General features: G+C 41.8%; 2 protein-coding genes across 3 annotated transcripts; one reads left to right on the top strand and one right to left on the bottom strand.

Annotated features, from left to right (window-relative positions):
* Nucleotides 1–364: 364 nt before the first annotated feature.
* On the bottom strand, nucleotides 365–6,865 carry LOC126725673 (pentatricopeptide repeat-containing protein At1g52620). 2 transcript variants are annotated; one of them, XM_050430494.1, is made up of 7 exons: nucleotides 6,511–6,865; nucleotides 5,840–5,940; nucleotides 2,919–5,717; nucleotides 2,707–2,820; nucleotides 1,338–1,590; nucleotides 860–928; nucleotides 365–778 (listed from the first exon to the last, which is right to left on the bottom strand). In XM_050430494.1, exon 3 carries the CDS (start codon nucleotides 5,602–5,604, stop codon nucleotides 3,151–3,153), a length of 2,454 nt encoding a protein of 817 aa, XP_050286451.1. In that variant the 5' UTR covers nucleotides 5,605–5,717; nucleotides 5,840–5,940; nucleotides 6,511–6,865; the 3' UTR covers nucleotides 365–778; nucleotides 860–928; nucleotides 1,338–1,590; nucleotides 2,707–2,820; nucleotides 2,919–3,150. The 2 variants fall into 2 exon arrangements, with proteins under 2 accessions (XP_050286451.1, XP_050286450.1); XM_050430493.1 differs by lacking the exon at nucleotides 1,338–1,590.
* A 4,091-nt stretch (nucleotides 6,866–10,956) lies between these two features.
* On the top strand, nucleotides 10,957–12,849 carry LOC126728045 (uncharacterized). The gene is made up of 5 exons (XM_050433929.1): nucleotides 10,957–11,249; nucleotides 11,330–11,509; nucleotides 11,583–11,980; nucleotides 12,064–12,358; nucleotides 12,827–12,849. Exons 1-5 carry the CDS (start codon nucleotides 10,973–10,975, stop codon nucleotides 12,847–12,849), a joined length of 1,173 nt encoding a protein of 390 aa, XP_050289886.1. The 5' UTR covers nucleotides 10,957–10,972.
* The last annotated feature ends 6,326 nt before the right edge of the window (nucleotides 12,850–19,175 follow it).

Here is a 19,175-nt window from a genome sequence, read left to right as displayed (position 1 = left end):
AAATGACACTTTTCAAACCACGAGTAGACAAAGTGATTTCGGGCCAAACCACAGGTGAGTTTACTGCAATTACCCCAAGAAAGAAAGAAAGAAAGAAGAAAGTATATATTCCTATTTTGTATCTTAAACCATAATTCGTCCAGCACTCATAGCTACACCATTTTCATTGATAAACGTAATCACAAATTACCTTGATTAATTCCAATATGCAACCACTTTGAACTTTTGCAAACCCCGGTTGCATGTAACAGACAGGCAAAATACCAAAACCATCCCTCAACTGCACTCATCAATAATAATATTCCATTTTTACCAAAGCAGTAATTAAAATTGGGCGATTTTCACATAGATCTCAAAGCTGCAATTATGAAATTCGCTTAAGCACTCACATCCATTAATCTATACCAGCAAAGCTTCAACATTTCAACACAAGATCAATGCAGTAGTCCGCAATGAACGCCAATTAAGATTGAATCAGGATATTATGAAACCAACTGGAAACTCTATACCAACTATAGTTCTATCTCCATCCCAAAAATAATAATAGGTTTATATTCTTGATTTAGGCTGTAAAATTCCCAGATCCCCAAGATATTTTCCAAAGCAAGCCTCAGTAACTTTCCAAACTCGAAAGATATTCAGCAAAAAGAATCACAGAAGGAGAAAGTGCCCTCATTAACTTCTCCATGTAAATTGCTTTGCCTGCTTTTCAATTTTAAATGACTGCTCCATTTTGGCAATCAAATATTATGTCCCAAATAATTCATTTGAAGACTACCTGCCAAATATTATACGAATCACAAACAATCCACAAAATTTTGTCAAGCATAAAGAAATCTTAACTTAAAGCTCCACTTACCGCTTTAGGTCTCTTGTACAAGGCCTCCACTCCACAATCCTATGGAGACTCCTTTTGTCTGATTTCTCTCTACATGCACAAATTTATGTATCAGGAAAAGAAAACAAAATAACCACAAAAGGAAAAATTCAACCTCCAATCAAATGCTAACAAAACTGAGAAAAAGATATTGAAATATGTCCTATCCTGCTTATTGGTTTCCAAAATTTACAACCTGCTCTCAGCTAATAGGGAAATGTCTAAAATCCCAATAGTCCAGTTTCTTTTCTTACCCCATAACTTCTCATGAAACAAACAGAAATGCAAGGAAAAAAAAGTCTACAATATTAAGTTTTCAGGAAAAAGATACCTATCCAAAAAAAAAAAAGTTTCTGAGAAACAAAAACAATATGTCCAATTAACTCACAAGTTGTGGAGTAATTATTGTCTTGTATCCCAAATAAATAATAATAATAACTATAAAAATGTGGTCACACACCTCCCTCATTAATGGGTTTTGCAGTAAGGTAGATTCCAATGGAGCTGAAAAAATTTCAGAGAGATGCCATCTTGTGGTTTAGAATCTTTAGATCCTAAAGTTGTGACATGCAGCGTACATATTGGGAGTTTTTGTAACAAGTGTAAACTTGCAAAAGCATGCCCCTTTTCTGAACTGATGCTGATGAGCAAGTTCTGCCCTAATGATGTTATCATTCCTTAACTTTTGAATGGGATTGCAAATACTCCATCCACTGCAATTCACAAAGAAAGCAATCACCCTCAAGAGAAGAAGAAGTCTCTTTCTGGATATTTTTGGAAGGAATTTGTCAGGTGGATATGTTCGAATAAGTGTGCATAATGCTAATTACCTCTTATCCTGATTTGGTCACACTATCCAAAAATTTCTAATCATCTCGTTGGATGCAAGTATCAAGTTGAATTTTTTTTTTTTTTTTTCAATTTAAATAAACGAAACAGAATAAAACAGGAAAAAAAAATTGCACTACTATAATTTCATGCATTTACTCAGTTGCCAAACTAAGGTTTTGGAAAAGCTAATTCTCCATCCCCTCTTACTCAAATGCAACCCTTATGTAAAACTGAAAGTCCAAAAGATCTCCATTAAAGTGATCAAGTGAAAACATTTTTCACAAACACTAGCTAATTTAATTGCATTTATTTTAGAAATACTATTTTACCATTTCTTTCTTCTTATAGCCTGTTTAGTCTAGCTCATAAGCTTGCTTATTTTTTAAGCCAATTTATGTACAGATTTTTAAAGCCTCACTTTGGTAAAACTATACTTTTACTAACTTATTTTTTAAGCAAAATAAACCAATGACAGTAAGCTATCCCAAACATACAATCATGTAATGAATTTCTCATGGAGATATCATGATTGTAAGCCTATGTTTCCCAAGCCCACTATGTTCAATGTCAAAAGGCAACATGGATATGTTCAGGTCCATAATAGATATCCCATGTCATGAAGCATCCAACAATTAAAAAGCCATGGATCATTTTCTATTCAATAATTTACTTATGCAAATCAAATATGTTGCATACAGTGTACATTCTACTTATTTGGCATACAAGTAACTGGTCAATAAAATCAGAAGGTAAGATTTTTCTGGTGCTCTATAAAACTGAAGAACAGCCAAACTTCAGGGACAACTTCACAGCACTACAAGAATGACCATATTATTCCCTCGTACACTCCCTGTGCACCAGGGTAATATTTTTTTTTGCTGTACTACCTTTATTTTATTTTTTTCAATAAAGATTTTTATTTACTGAAAAAAAAAATGACCATATTATACACAATATTACAATTACAATTATATAATAAACAAAATAGTGCTACATACCTCCAAAAGTGAAGTTAAGTTTGCTTCAATATCTTGTTAACATCAAGATTTGCTTTGATAGAATAAGAATCAGTTAATGTAGTATTTACTTGTCCTTGAATGGCACCCAAATGCCTGCACAAGCACCACAAAATGAGATAAATCCAATATCAAAAACAGTTATCCCGAAACTTTAAAAAATTAAATGCACAGCCCATTAAGAAATTACCTACCATACAATGATGTCAATCCAGATGGATCTTCAAGAGCCTCTTTATAGGTTCACCAATCATATGACCAATACGTGTGTTTGAAAGGCACCTTAATGAAGAAGATGTAAGGAGTTTGAGACTTTTGCATTAAGTGATGGTTATATATAGGGATACCACAGAAATTTGTCGGTCTAAATTTCTTATATATATAATAGAGCAAGATGAGGGATTTCAATTTTTTTTTCCTTCTTCCCTACCCCACTAAAACTTTGGCTTGTTGATCATTAGACTTGTAGTCTTCAATCAAGGCTTCTAAAATAAGTAAAGCCTCAGAAGACCTTCCTCGAGGAAGATATTGGTTTAATTTCAGTGAGTATTTGACAGCAGTTTGGAGCTCATGTTCTTTCAAAGTACAGGAGATAATGTTTTTCCATTCCTTTGATCTTCCTTCCAAGCAAATGCCATGTAGCAAGGCAGAAAAAGAAACAGAATCTAGAAGGAAACCCTTACCAATCATCTTATCACACAACTGTAAAGCAATTTTAACCATTCCATATTGGCAAAGGCAGATGATAATAGAATTATATGCCGCAAGTACTTGAACCCATCCATCTGATACCATCTTTCCAAAAAAATCCAAAAACATAGACTTTTCGACCTCCTGAAGCTCATTGCTTTCCTTGGGAATTGCAGTCAATGCAATATTTGCAAACCCATTTACAAGATAATGAAAGGTAACATCATTAGGAGTGCACTTGCTCATCAGCATCAATTCAAAAAAGGAGGCAGCTTTTGCAAGTTTACAATCTTTACAAAACCTCCCAATAAGTATAGTGTATGTGACAACATTAGGCTCCAATCCACAAGATTGCATCTCTCTGAAAAAAATTTCAGCTCTATTGGTATCTCCCTTGCCGCAAAACCCATTTATGAGGGCAGTGTATGTGACCACATTTGGCTTGCATCTCTGCTTCACCATTAGCCCAAACATCTTTAGTGCACCATCCAAGTCATGCTGCTTTACATACCCATCAATAATGGTAGTATAAGTAAATACATCTGGAACCTGATGCTCTTTCCTCATTCTAATGATGCAAGAAAGTGCATCTTTCATCATTCCAAATTTGCAAAAACCTTTAATCAAGGCATTATAAACCACAACACCAGGGTCTATACCCTTTTCAATGATGAGTTCAAAGAGTTTTTTGGCCTCCTGAATGTCACCATTTCTGATGAACCCATCCACCAAAGTGGCATAAACAAAAGCATCAGGTTGTACATTTTGGTCTAGCATATCAGCAAAGAGCAACTTAGCAGTAGGAAACCTCCCTTTCTTGCAAAGTCCACTTATTAAAACATTATAAATACCAGCATCAGGCAATACTCCCTTTTCCAACATTTTTTCTCGCATTGTCAATGCAACATCAACCTCCCCTGCAACAATAAGTCCATGGATGAGAGTGCCATATGAAACCAAATCAGGCTTATGTCCTCCTTCTGTCATCTTAATAAGCAAATCTAAGGCCCTATTGTGTTCCCCTTGTCTACAATAAACATGTATAAGAGGAGTATAACTAAACTTGTTCAGCATTAATCCCCTTTTCATTGCCTGCTCTAGAAATTGATAAGCTTCCTCAACCTTCCCCTCTTTACACGAGCCATTAATAAGAGTATTATAAGTTATAATATCTGGCTCACATCCACTCTCAATCATCCTCCCAATTATCTCCACCACTTCAATTGTACAACCATGCTTATATCGAGCATCAATTATATTGTTATATACTCGAGCATTAACTTTCAAACCCCTCTCTTTCATTTCCAACAAAAGTCGGTCAATCGCTTCAAAGTCCCCTTCCTTGCAAAACCCATTTATCATAACCCCATAAGTTTCCAATGTAGGTAAAAACCCTTTCAATTTCAACTCCTTAAAAAGTCCATTGGCACTTTCAAATTCACCTTTATTGCAATAACCAACAATGAGTGTATTATAAAACACAATATTTGGTATGCAACCCTCCCCCCACCTATCTTCAATCAACTCCCTACCTTCCTTGACCTTTCCATCCTTACATAAACCCCCAACCATAATACAAGTACTATAATTATCCACACAAGAATTCTCAAGCATTTTATCATACACTTGGCGTGCATTTTCAATTCTCTGATGCTTCACAAGAACATTAAGCAATGAATTGCATGCAAAAACACTCGGCACACAATTATGTATTTCACCCACCACATAATACAATTCAACAGCCTTATCCACCAACCCAGAATCTGCATAAGCTTGAATCACAACACTTAATGCTTCACAAGTTGGCTTTAATTCCTCAAGTTTCATTCGCTCCAACAGCAATTCAATCTCCGAAAACACTTTAAACCTCGCCAAAAGTATCAAAAGTGAAGAATAAGCAGAACCATTCAGTGAACAACTATACGGCCGCTTTGAGGCCCAATCAAAGAACTTTAGACCCAATTCTACATCATGTATTCGATCTAAAACAAAATGGGCAAAGTCTGACACAACAACATCAGATTCAGAAAAGAAGCTTTCAAGGGACTGCTCCCACTGGTCTTGGGTTTTGAGGATTTGAATGGTGCCTTGGACATGTTTGGCGAAATGCCTGAATGGCAAGGTTGAAGAAGAAGACGTTGGTTTGGGATTGTGAAGGGGTTTGATGCGAGAGAGAAGGGTTTTAGACATGGGAAATGAGGTGAGAGCGTGAATGAATTCTGGGTTTTTAGGGTTTTGGCGTTTTACTCATATGTGAGTTCCTAAGTGTTTGATATACACGTTGACATTATAAATTAACTGACCTGCAACAACCAATCCATAGATATATCATATCATATCAGCTCAAAATGAAAATTAAAAAAAATATATAAAATGCATTACCTAAGGCTATAGTAAGTTTTAATTTATGAAGAATTAAGCTAACCTGCTCTAACATCTCTGGCTCAGCCGTTAAGCTTCCCTCTCGCCCCTAGGCTTGCTTTTCCATTTACTTCATGCCGTTTTGGTTTTTAGCTGGATCCATCTCTACAGCCACACTCACCATCATCAAAAAATTGAATAAATAAATTTTTTATTATTTATTTTGCTACGGGGTAGAGGAGATTTGAACCGTGTCTATTGGAAACACCAAGAGGTAACGATTGAGTTACAAAGCTCTTGGTTGATTAATAAGTTATCTGTATAAAATATATCTTAATAGGTATACTATTAATTATTTTTGAAGTTATAGAATCCACTTCATGATGATTGTTTTAGTGTTGATAGGCTTAGGTCCCACATTGAATAAGATGATCTAACTAGAACCCAATTATATTAATTAACTAATAACTAATTAATTTTTGTGCCCATACCATGTTATATCTTAATTTCTTAAGAATTCACACATCATGTTGTGTTCATATCTATACTCCCTAGGTTATCAAGTACTAAACAAGTAATGAATACATTAAATTTGCAAACCCAAATGAAATACTAACTTCCCAACATATATATATTTTTTAATTTAAAAAAAAAAAAACCATAAACAAAAGTAATAATAACCCAATTCCAAATACACGAAAGAAAATAAACTAGTGGTCACAACGCCTCGCTTACCCTTGGGGCGAGGAAACGACACCGGATTAAGAGAGGGACGGAGCTTGTAGCCTGAGAAGTTGGCGGAGACGCTTCTGCCAGCGAAGGGAGTGAGGAATTTGGTGGAGACAATGGCCGTTTAAGTTTATGGTTCGCAAGTGTTCACATGGGCCGGTGGAGTGCAAAGCTTGAAGCTGCGGTGGCCACTTCCATGGCTATTAGCTTGCAGAGAGAGAGAGAGAGAGAGAGAGAGAGAGAGCGAATTCGAGAATATCAGACTGGTAATGTAATGGGCTTTGGGTTTCAATTAGTGGAACGAAACCCAATCTATTTAGGCCACTTTGAATCTAACCCAATCTATTAGGTCACTTTGTGCCATGTCCAACCAAACTAATTCTATTTATGCTGTGGGCTGAATAAAGTTTGGAAATTTTTTTTTTTAGTAGAAAGATGTGAATTGTAAATTTGTAATACCCAATTTACTTTTAGACCAAAATGTAAATTACACATTTTAAATTTGATTGAAATTTATCTCAAATTTTAACTTTACTTTCATTCAATTGAATACTCTAAATTTTAAATTTATTCAATTCAAACACTCTATCCAATTCGTTTAAAAATTGCCATTATCAACACAATAACCCACATTCGAAATGTCAAAAGATTGACAATGTTGGGATATCGGTAGTTGGAATTGTGATAGTTATCAAAATTGTTATGTAGATTGAACAATCAAAGAAATCATACGATAGTTTACTAATTCAATTGTTGGGTCATAAGTACAACCATTGCATTAATAATTAAATTATTTTTAAAAACACATAAATAAAAGTGTAAAATTGGAATAAAAGCACATAAATAAATGTAAATTTATTTGAATAAAATAAGTTAAATAACTTAATATTAAAAAACCAGATAGTTTGCAGTTCAAAAAAAAATTCTATTGATTTAAAATTCAAATTCAAATCTAAATCTAAACAATAAATTTTAAAATTATAAATTTCAAATCCTCCTATATATAAAAGATATCCAAACAAATAATTTAATAATTAATAAATTTGGAATCAAGATATTCTAATTCTATTAATTTAAAATCTAAATCTAAATCTATGTATCCAAACACAACCAAGAGATAAGAACCCTTTACAAATGGAATACCCCCAAAATGTAAAGACAAAAGGACTAACAAAGAAAATTCATTACACACGTTCCTCAAAATGGTATTGACAAAGGTTTGAAGCCCATTATAACCATCAAAATATCTAGTGAAAAGGTTCTTCAAAGACCTCCCTACTAATTCATGGGAGCACAAATTGCATTTCTATTGAACCATTTGAAGGAACAAACTAAGAGTTGTACCTAACTTCAGATTAGCAACCAGTAATTCTCCATCAACTTGTTCAACTAAAGCCTCTATACAGATTTTGGAATTGCCTTCCACTTTAACTTCTCAAGGTCATAACTTATATAGGATACTGTCTATTGAACAACCCACAAAATTGTCAATGCTTTAGCTTGGGAATAAATGTTAGTGTTTGCTTTTATACTGATAATGCCAAAAATCGTCAATAAGTCACACAGTCCTCACGTGTTCGAGACAACACCTGCGTAACATAGAAAAAGAATACCTTAAGAGAGTACCAGTTTTGTATCAGCCAAATATCCTCCGAAAGTAAAGTTAGAGAACTTTCACAACTTTAGAGTGCCAGAGCTGGGAGAAATTATGCATACCTTGATTAGTGAGGGTTTTGGGGTTTTTATAGTAGCATAGGGTTGACATTTGTTTCTTAGCATAAAGGGTCTTTCCTTGTAGGGAAGATCTTCATTAATACACGTATCTCACGGGATCCTTTCTGTCACGCCCCGAACCCGACTATAAAAATAGGCACGTGACAATCGCCGCACGCTTATAAAGTAAGCACCCTACAAGTGTGCAAGACCTTCTTAGCAACTAAAATTTATCCTCAAAAATTAACTTAAATTAATCCAAAATACCTCAAACAATTTCTTTATGAATGGATCTCCAATAATTTAATAGGAACGAAATTCACCTCATGTACACAATGCCAATTGGCCAATAAATATAAAACTATTAGAAGACCATCCAATCCAAAATCACTAAGCTTATTATCCTGCTCACAACACAATATCAAAACTCCCAAAACTTGCTATTCTTCACAATCTGAAATTGGAGGGAAAAAAAAAAGGGTGAGCTGACAACTCAATAAGTAACCAAAATCCTAATAAGTTCTATCAAGCAACAGATCTCTAAAGGAAAAGATGTAATATGTGTTTTCAAAGTTATAATATACTGTGTGTTTTCAAAATAACTGAAGCAGTTTCGTAATCTTAAAATAATAAGTTGCAAATAGATCACATACTTTAATCTGACAAATATATCATAGATGGTTTAGAAAGTAGTCAGTTTTCCATATATCAAAGCTATAACTTACAATATATTTCAAAAAAAAAAAATACATAAGCAGTTTTGATGACTCAAAATAGTTCAAATACTCAAATATTTCAAAAATCACATATGTAGTTTTAAGGACTCAAAATAATTCAAATATTCAAACGTAATTCATATTCTTAACAATCTTATGACTATGGTCATGCTATATCCCCGTAACTGGGCATTAGAGTACCAATAAATAACCCACATTGGCTGGGTATCAGAGTACCAATGAATAACCCCCATTGGTTTGGGTATCAAAATACCAACAAATAACCCCCATTGGCTGGGTATCAGAGTTCCAATGAATAACCCCCATTGGTTGGGTATCAGAGTACCAATGAATAACTCTCATTAGTTTGGGTGTCAAAGCACCAATGAATAACCCCCATTGGTTTGGGTATCAGAATACCAACAAATAACCCTCATTGGCTGGGTATCAGAGTTCCAATGAATAACCCCCATTGGTTGGGTATCAGAGTACCAATTGATGACGTCGATTACCGTCACCAATGGGTCACACCGTACTCGCGACTCGAATTGAACCTGCACGACGAAACAAACTAAAGAATCCTTCAGAGAGCACCGGTGTGGTGCCGGCCAAAGACTCTCCGACGGTCAAGTTAGACTTCCTCTGTTTTACTTAGTGCGTTAGAGAGGGTTCATAAAAGCATACCTCGATTTCTGTGGGTATTACGCCTTTTATAGTGATAAGGGGTTGACTTTCCCTTTTTGGTTCCCACATCTTTTCAATGTGGGACTCTATTCCCAATTCTTCCAAACGTGGTGAGCAAGGATTCTCATTACCGGATCATGGGCCCTTGCTGCGTCAGTAGTGATGGGCCTCCAAAGCTGGGACCATACCTACGCAGGCCCAAGAGACCCAATCCGTCAGGCCCATTAAGGTAAGCCCATCATGCCCAATATTTTATCATCTTCAGTTGCCCCCTTCACCCCGATGATCCGTCACCTTTAAGGTCAAAGGATCAGTGGGGTGACGGTCCTTACATATGGATATGACGGATTCATGCAAAATAGAACGACGGTCCTAGCTGGATCAACCCGTCAAAGGGAGAATCATCCAGTTGACGGATACATGGCAGGTACAAATCTGTTGGTACGTACTGACAGGTTGTCAGCATTTATTAAGCATGCCACGTGTCACTCTCTGAATGGTCGTTGTATAGGATCGAAGCGTCGCTTCGTCTTCCGTGCACTTCCTATATATATAAGGCGCCTCACTCTTTCATTTTTCAATTTTCACTCAGAAAACACTTGTCAGAGCGAAGCCGTCAACCCTGTCAGAGCAAAGCCGTCAACCTTATCTGTGCAATCCGTCGAGGACGAATACTCGCTGATTACACCAACCGTCACCTGTCCTCTGCTAAGTTCGGTAAGTGCTTCTAATTTACTATAGTCAAGTTACATTCTCTTCCATGCATTGTTGTTAGGCTTTCCATACCCGTCAACACTTTCAAACCCGTCGGTCTTAGGTTTTATTGTCAATTGTAGGAAATGTCTAGTGCGTCAAGTAACCAGTCGGTGGTTCGTGATGGGACGGAATACGAGGATGTATACCCGTCCGGTCATAAAGACCAAGAGAGCCCCGGCGAAAGTAGGAGTCCGTCTGCCTCCTCTTCATCCTCAACAAATGAGGATGTGGAGATAGTCGAAGTAGAGGGTTCCGATGATGACGGGGATCAACAACTGGAGTCCGTTGTAGGCGCTGATGGACTAAGGCAGTTCATCATGTTGCCAGAGTGGACTGTTCATAGGTTTACATCCGTCATCAGGGAGAGACATTTCAGCACCTTCAGGACCAACTTCCAAATCCCAGACTATGTCTCCATCCGTCTACCATATGTGTCGGAGAAGTGTTATTACGAAGGGGTAGACGGTGTAGGAGTGTACGAACAGGCATTGAAGGCTGGACTTCGATTCCCGCTTTCTACCCTTCATAGGGAACTCTTGCAGTATCTGGGATTGTCCGTCACCCAGATATCCCCTAACGCCTGGAGGGTCTTCATAGCCATGGAGATTCTCTACGGTGCAATGTCAAACGGGGAAAGGAAATTGACGGTCCGTGAATTTCTTCACTGTTACCGTCCAGACGAGATTTCTGGATCAAGGGGGATGTACAGTTTTGCCAGTCGGAGCCCCTTGTTGAAGGTGATCTTTGAGACCCCAGACTCAAATAGAGACTGGAAGAGTCGGTACTTCTTCCTGGAGGGTGATAGATGGATGAACCATCCAGGGGAGACGGAGTTCATGCCCGTCGACACAACTTGGGCAGTTATAAATCAGACACGTATGCATCCGTCTAAATTTTGTGTTGCTTTTCATATCCGTCCAGTTATATGTGTATATCTTGATCATCTTTCTTTGCAGGTAGACGGCGCCCACAAGTCAGCCTCGAGGAGTTTAGCTTCCTTGAAAAGGTTTGCAAGAAGACTACGCCGGAGGAAAGGACTTGGGCGAAGTTGGTGAACCCGAGGACCATACATTGGTACTGCGACGGTCCTGAGCCCACCCAAGAAGCGATAAGATACGACGAGCGAGTTCACAAACGTAAGCCCGTCAACTTTACTTTGTCATTTACTTTGCTTTATTTTGTTTTAATTTCATCCGTCATTATTTGCAGAGATGGATGACGCAAAGAGGAGAGCTTTGATCAAGTCCCAAGCCGTCAAGAAGAGGGAATCCGGCGAGGAGGTTCCTAAGGCATCAGCTTCAATCCCTAAAAGGAAACTGACGACGAAATCCGACCGTCCCTTTAAGCAACCAAAGGTCTCTCTTGAACCTGTGGTTGGCTTAATGGCTGAGGGTAACAAGGCCGTCACCCCAGCGAAGCAGGGGAAGGGCAAAGGATTGATGGCGGTCCCAGACGGTAAGCAAGAGAGACCCCCTTCCCTTCTTCGTGATGACTCCAAGTATGCATTGGAGAAACTGTCGTCCATCATCACGGCAGAAGACTATGAAGACCTGGGAAACCATTCGACGGAGGCCATGGGGGAGACGGGCCTCTTCGCCGTCGCTCAGGTTGGTTATGTTTGTCAAATAAGTTTTTGTTTTTCATTCTTCCTGTTACTTACATTATGTGACGGTCTCTTTTCTACTTGCAGTCCTTGGTCATGATGAAGGGACTACTTGACCGGTGTCTCAACCGTGAGAGTAGCTTGGACCGGGTGCGCGCGAAGGCGCAGCAGACGGAGGAAGAGCTCGGACAACTTCAGAGATGGAGGTCCAAGATGGGGAAGAAGCTGGAGCTTTCTGAGCAGGCGAGGAAGGAGCTTGAGGAGAAGACGGCCACTTCGCTGACGGTCATAGAGAACAAAGAAGCTGAGATAAAACAACTCAAAGAAGAGATCCGTCAGGCTAAAATGGCAGCCGTCGAGAAGTACCGATGCTCGGAGTCCTGTTTGGGCGAGCTGTCGGACTCCTTCCTCCAAGGATTCGATGATTCCCTCCGTCAAGTCAAGAAGGCTTATCCAGAGCTGGACTTGACAATGGTCAAACTTGAGGACCAAGCCCAGACTTCTGCCCTCCCCGTCGCCTCCGAAAATACGGAGGACCTTTTTGGAGACGGTGCTGCTCAGGGAGACGGAGAGTCCGCCCCGTCGAAGGATGTCCCAGATGCTGAAGAAAAGAAAGATTGATGCATATGTACTTTATTTTGTGAACAATCCGTCTTTCTTTTTTATTCATTTTTTAAGACAAACCGTCCCTTTTTTTTTGTATTGAACATTTGCCTTTGGGGCTTTTGGCTTAAAAGTTCACATGCTTTTTATAATTGTTTGGTGCTCTGTTTAAAACTCCGTCTACCTTCTTGAGGGATTATTTTTGTGAGAATATTTGTTAATCTGTGATTATCCGTCCACATTGCAGACTTGTTATCTTGTGTTGATTGAGCTTTTACATCGGTGAGGATTTTCCTTCTCCGTCTGTTTTGAGGGGTTTATTATGCGGACCGTCCACTTTGTGGCGTTGTTCATCACTTTTAAATATATCGCGTATTTAATGGACTTGTAGATAATTTTAACGTAGCCAGTATACGTCCACTTTGCGAAAACGTCCATCTATTGTATCCGTCCACCTTGGGACTTTATTTCATGTAGGACAGTCCGTCCATCTCAAGGACTTTATTTCATGTATTTCAACATCTTAGTGATCTGTCCACTTTGTGGACTAATTGCATCACCTTTGTGATCCGTCCACTTTGTGGACCTATGTCACATCACCTAAGTAGTCCGTCCACTTGGTGGACTTATGTTTCATCACCTTAGTGATCCGTCCACTTTGTGGACTCGTATTTCATCACTTTAGTGATCCGTCCACTTTGTGGACTCATATTTCATCACCTTAGTGATCCGTCCACTTTGTGGACTTTTGTTTCATCACCTTAGTGATCCGTCCACTTTGTGGACTCATATTTCATCACCTTAGTGATCCGTCCACTTTGTGGACTTTTGTTTCATCACCTTAGTGATCTGTCCACTTTGTGGACTTATATTTCATCACCTTAGTGATCCGTCCACTTTGTGGACTTTTGTTTCATCACCTTAGTGATCTGTCCACTTTGTGGACTTATGTTTCACTACTTTAGTGATCCGTCCACTTTGTGGACTCATATTTCATCACCTTAGTGATCCGTCCACTTTGTGGACTTTTGTTTCATCACCTTAGTGATCCGTCCACTTTGTGGACTCATATTTCATCACCTTAGTGATCCGTCCACTTTGTGGACTTTTGTTTCATCACCTTAGTGATCTGTCCACTTTGTGGACTTATGTTTCACTACCTTAGTGATCCGTCCACTTTGTGGACTCAGGGTGATCGTCCCTGTAGGACGATCCGTCCATCTTGTGGACTTCATATTGTGTCCGTCCATCTTGTGGACTTATGGTTATCATCCCTGTAGGATGATCCGTCCACCTTGTGGATGTAGTGGGATCGTCCCTGTAGGATAATCCGTCCATCTTGCGGACTTCTATCGTTTCCGTTAACTTTTGTGGGCAATTGCAATGACATACATTCAAGTAGAAGATCAAAAATTGCATCTGATTGTAGAATGCGTAAAGGAAAAGTGCCTGCCCCCTTGGGCTTAAAAAAGGCACGACAATATTGTAGCAAAAATAGTTAAACAGTGCCAATAAAAGTTAATAATTCCCAAAAAGTCTTAAAAGAGAAACTGGTTGTCGTGTCGCTATCACTGGTAGTATTTCCTCAAGTGCTCGGCATTCCACGGATGTGGTAGCTTTTCTCCGTCTATTGTCTCCAGGTGGTATGTCCCTTTCCTTTTCCACGACGTAACTCTGTAGGGTCCTTCCCAGTTGGGGCCGAGTTTTCCTTGTGTAGGGTCTCTAGTTGTACCCATGACCCTCCTGAGTACGAGGTCTCCAACTTGGAAGCTTCTTTGTCGGACCCGGGAGTTGAAATGTTTGGACATGCGATCCTGGTATCTAGCGATCCTCTGTTCTGCTTCCGACCTGACCTCGTCTATAAGGTCCAGCTGTAGCCTCATGGATTCGTCATTCCTTCCCTCGTCGTGGTTGTGAACCCTGTAGCTCGTGAGCCCAACTTCCGCTGGGATGACTGCCTCGCTCCCGTAGGTCAGTCGAAACGGTGTCTCTCCTGTCGGAGTCCTCGCCGTTGTCCTATATGCCCACAGTATGCTTGGCAGTTCTTCTGGCCATATGCCCTTTGCCCCCTCGAGCCGAGTTTTGATAATCTTTAGCAAGGATCGGTTTGTGACCTCAACCTGACCGTTAGCCTGAGGATGGGCGGGGGATGAGTAGTGGTTTTTTATTCCTAGTTGTGAGCAGAAATCACGGAAGGGGCCGTTATCGAACTGCCTCCCGTTATCTGAGACAAGGACTCTAGGAATACCAAACCTACATACTATGTTCCGCCAGACAAAACTTCTAATGTTCTTTTCTGTAATGGTGGCCAAGGCTTCCGCTTCTACCCATTTCGTGAAGTAGTCAATGCCCACTACCAAGAACTTTAGCTGCCTTATCGCCGTTGGGAAAGGTCCCATGATGTCCAGTCCCCACTGAGCGAACGGCCATGGAGCCGTTATGGGGGTCAGCTCTTCAGCTGGCTGTCCGATAAAATTGCTGAACCTCTGGCATTTGTCGCATCTTTTAACATAGGACTCAGCATCCTTTTGCATGGTCGGCCAGTAATAACCAGCTCGTAACAGCTTGTGCACCAACGACCGCGATCCAGAATGGTTCCCGCATATTCCTTCGTGTACTTCCCTCATCACGTAGTCTGCCTCTTCAACCCCGAGACATCTTTGGTAAGGACGGGAGAAACCTCTCTTGTAAAGAATGTCTTTTATCAAGACGAACCTTGCCGCTCGGACTTTTAGCTTTCTCGCTGCCTCCTTCTCCTCAGGCAATATCCCGTCCTTTAAGTATGAAGCTATCGGCGTAGTCCAGTTTCTTTCGGAGCGTATCTCCTGCATGTTGTCGGGGTCTATTAGCGGAAAGATTTGAACAAAGGGAAGTACATTACCCAGTGTTATCATGTGTTCTGCTGAAGCGGCTTTGGCTAGCCGATCAGCGAGCTCGTTGTCTCCCCTGGGGATCTGGACGAACGTTGCTTTTAGCCCGTCGACTCTAGCCCTCACTTGATCGAGATATCTCTTCAACCTTTCCCCTTTGCATTCATAATCTCCGTTTACTTGATTGGTCACGACTTGAGAGTCGCAATGCACGACCACACTTTCAGCTCCGGCGGCTTTGGCTAGGTCGAGTCCTGCTGCTACTGCTTCGTATTCTGCTTCATTGTTGGTAATGGGGAAGTCGAGACGGACCATACATTCAATCTTGTCTCCTTCAGGTGACAGCAATACTATGCCGGCTCCTCCAACTCGCTTATTGGATGATCCGTCGGTGTAGATGTTCCACTGGGGGGGTTCTTCTGCTCCCTTGTCCGCGTCATGCGTAAACTCAGCTATGAAGTCGGCTACAGCTTGTCCTTTGATGGCCACACGTGGACGATACTTGATGTCAAACTCACTCAATTCTATTGCCCACAGCGTCAGTCGACCTGCGGCCTCAGGATTACTTAGTGCCCTTCGCAAGGGCTTGTCGGTCACTACGTTCACGGTATGGGCTTGAAAGTAGGGCTTGAGCTTGCGAGCCGCCGTGACCAACGCAAAAGCGAGTTTCTCCATAGGTTGGTATCTTTCCTCGGCACCGCGGAGCGCCCGGCTGGCGTAGTACACGGGCTTCTGTGCCCTGTCCTCCTCTCTGATTAAGGCCGCGCTGACGGCCACAGTGGAGACGGCCAAATAGAGGAAGAGCTCTTCACCTGGTTGCGAGGGGCTCAGTAGAGGTGGTGAAGATAGATAGGTTTTTAACTCCTCGAATGCTCGTTGACACTCGTCCGTCCACTCGAATGACTTTTTCAATGTTCGGAAGAAAGGTAAACATTTGTCCGTCGCTCTCGACACGAATCTATTCAATGCCGCTACCTTGCCGTTAAGGCTCTGTACTTCCTTCACGTTTCTCGGGGGGGCCATCTCCATTATGGCTCGGATTTTGTCCGGGTTAGCTTCAATCCCCCTTTGAGATACCATGAATCCTAGGAATTTTCCTGCCGTTACACCAAACGCGCACTTTCCTGGATTGAGCTTCATGTTGTAGGATCGGAGTGTGCCGAATGTTTCCTTGAGATCTTCCAAATGGTCTTCCTCCTTCCGGCTCTTCACCAGCATGTCGTCGACATAAACTTGGACGTTCCTCCCGATTTGCTGTGCGAACATCTTGTTCATTAGTCTCTAGTATGTTGCCCCTGCATTCTTCAGACCGAATGGCATTACTTTGTAACAGAAGAGACCTTGACTGGTTACAAACGAAGTCTTCTCCTGGTCGTCCTCATGCATGCAGATCTGGTTATAACCCGAGAAAGCATCCATGAAGCTTAGCAATTGGTGTTGAGCCGTCGAGTCCACTAGGATGTCGACCCTTGGGAGGGGATAGCTATCTTTGGGGCATGCTTTGTTAAGATCGGTGAAGTCCACGCACATCCGCCATTTGCCACTCGTTTTCTTCACCATTACCACATTCGCCAGCCAATCGGGGTAGTAGACTTCCCTGATAAAGCTTGCATCTTGGAGTTTGCGGACCTCTTCCGCTATTGCTTGGTCTCGCTCCGGGGCGAATACTCTCTTCTTTTGTCGGACGGGTGGGAACGAGGGCAACACATTCAACTTATGTACCATGACCGAGGGATCGATTCCTGGCATATCGTCATGGCTCCAAGCGAACACATCCTTATTGCTCCTCAAGAAAGCTACGAGCTCTTGACGGATTGCGGGTTTGACAAGCGTTCCGATCCTGGTAGTTCGATCTGAATTGGAACTGTCGAGAACTATCTCCTCTAGCTTCTCAGTAGGTTCTGCCGTCGTTCGGTGTTCTTCTATGTTCAAGGCCTGGATCTGGTCTTCCGCCTCCATCATAGCTACGTAGCATTCTCGTGCGGCAATTTGGCTTCCGCGTAGCTCTCCTACCCCATACTCCGTTGGGAACTTGATCATCAGGTGGTATGTTGATGTTGCCGCCTTCCACGAGTTGAGAGTGGGCCGTCCAATAATAGCATTGTAGGCTGACGAGCAATCGACCACCAGGAATGTTACGTCCTTCGTGATTTGTTGGGGGTAGTCTCCTACCGTCACCGGTAACGTGACGGCGCCCAAAGGGAATATCCTACTCCCCCCGAAGCCAACGAGCGGGGCGTTTGTCGGTATTAGCAGTTCTCTATCAATCCTCATTTGTTGGAATGCCGGATAATACATGATGTCGGCCGAACTACCGTTGTCGACCAACACCCGGTGGATGTTGTAGTCGCCTGCCCGCAAGGTGACGACGAGTGCATCGTCGTGCGGATGGTGTAGGCGTCTTGCATCCTCCTCCGAGAACCCGATAATGGGGCCTTCCCTTCTAGCCATCTTTGGTACCGTGCCTGCCAGCTGGACATTCTGTACCATCCGAAGGTACGTTTTGCGAGCCTTTTTGGACGATCCGGCCGCAGCTGTTCCTCCAATTATCATCCTTATGTCCCCTATTGGGGGCCTTGGCCGCTCGTTTTCTCGACGGGGGTGTTGTTCTTGTTGGGGTTGATCCATTCTTTCCTTGCTGACGAACTTCTTCAGCTTTCCTTGTCGGATAAGGTTTTCGATTTGTTGCTTCAAGTCGTAACAATCGGCAGTGTCGTGACCATGGTCACGGTGGAAGCGGCAATATTTGTCTCTTGACCTTTTGTTGGGATCACTCTTCAGCTTTCCCGGAAACGTCAGGGATCCTTCGTCCTTAATCTGCATTAGGACTTGGTCTATCGGAGCGGTCAACGGGGTGAAACTTGTGAACCTTCCACCCATGGGTTTTGGACGTCTCTTGTCCCTTCGATCTCCCATCCGTCCTTTTTTTCGCCCCTGGTCCTGTCGGGGATCCTCTTGTCTGTCTCTTTTCTTCGGTCTGTCTTCTCTTGCTAGTAGAGCGTCTTCAGCGTTCATATACTTGGTGGCCCTGTAAAGCACCTCCGACATTGTCTTTGGGTCGTTTTTGTATAGGGAGAACAAAAACTTACCCCCTTCAGCCCGTTTGTGAACGCGGCCACCAATATTTTGTCGTCGGCTTCGTCGATCATGAGCGCTTCTTTATTGAAGCGTGATATGTAGGCCTGTAACGTCTCCTCCTCTCTCTGCTTGATGTTCATCAGACAAGCCGTGGATTTCTTGTACCGATGTCCTCCAATGAAGTGTGTAGTGAACTGAGCGCTCAGCTCTCTGAAGGTGCCGATGGAGTTTGGTGTCAGGCGGCTGAACCAAATCCTTGCCGCGCCCTTCAGGGTTGTAGGGAATGCCCTACACATAATTGCGTCCGCCACTCCCTGGAGGTGCATCAGGGTCTTGAAGGTCTCTAGGTGATCGAGGGGGTCCTTGACTCCGTCATAACTGTCCATGCTCGGCATGCGGAACTTACTCGGCAGGGGGAAGGAGTTGACGGACGCCGTAAATGGCGAGTCAGTCCGGTTGACAAGGTCGTCAAGATCGCTGGACACTCGCCCCTTGAGAGCGTTCATCAGGACTTCCATCTGTTCCTTCATCGCCTGCATCTCTGCGATGATGGGTTGTGGAGCTGTGTCCGTCACTGAGGGGATGCTAGCGTCCCGTCGCACTTGTTTGCTCGGTGCGTTGCTCTCCTGCGGTCCGTCATTATTTCTC

This window comes from Quercus robur, chromosome 5 (assembly GCF_932294415.1).
Source record: "Quercus robur chromosome 5, dhQueRobu3.1, whole genome shotgun sequence".
NCBI lineage: Eukaryota > Viridiplantae > Streptophyta > Magnoliopsida > Fagales > Fagaceae > Quercus > Quercus robur.
Note: the sequence above shows the minus strand (reverse complement) of the source record. Positions and strands in the feature narration are given on the sequence as shown.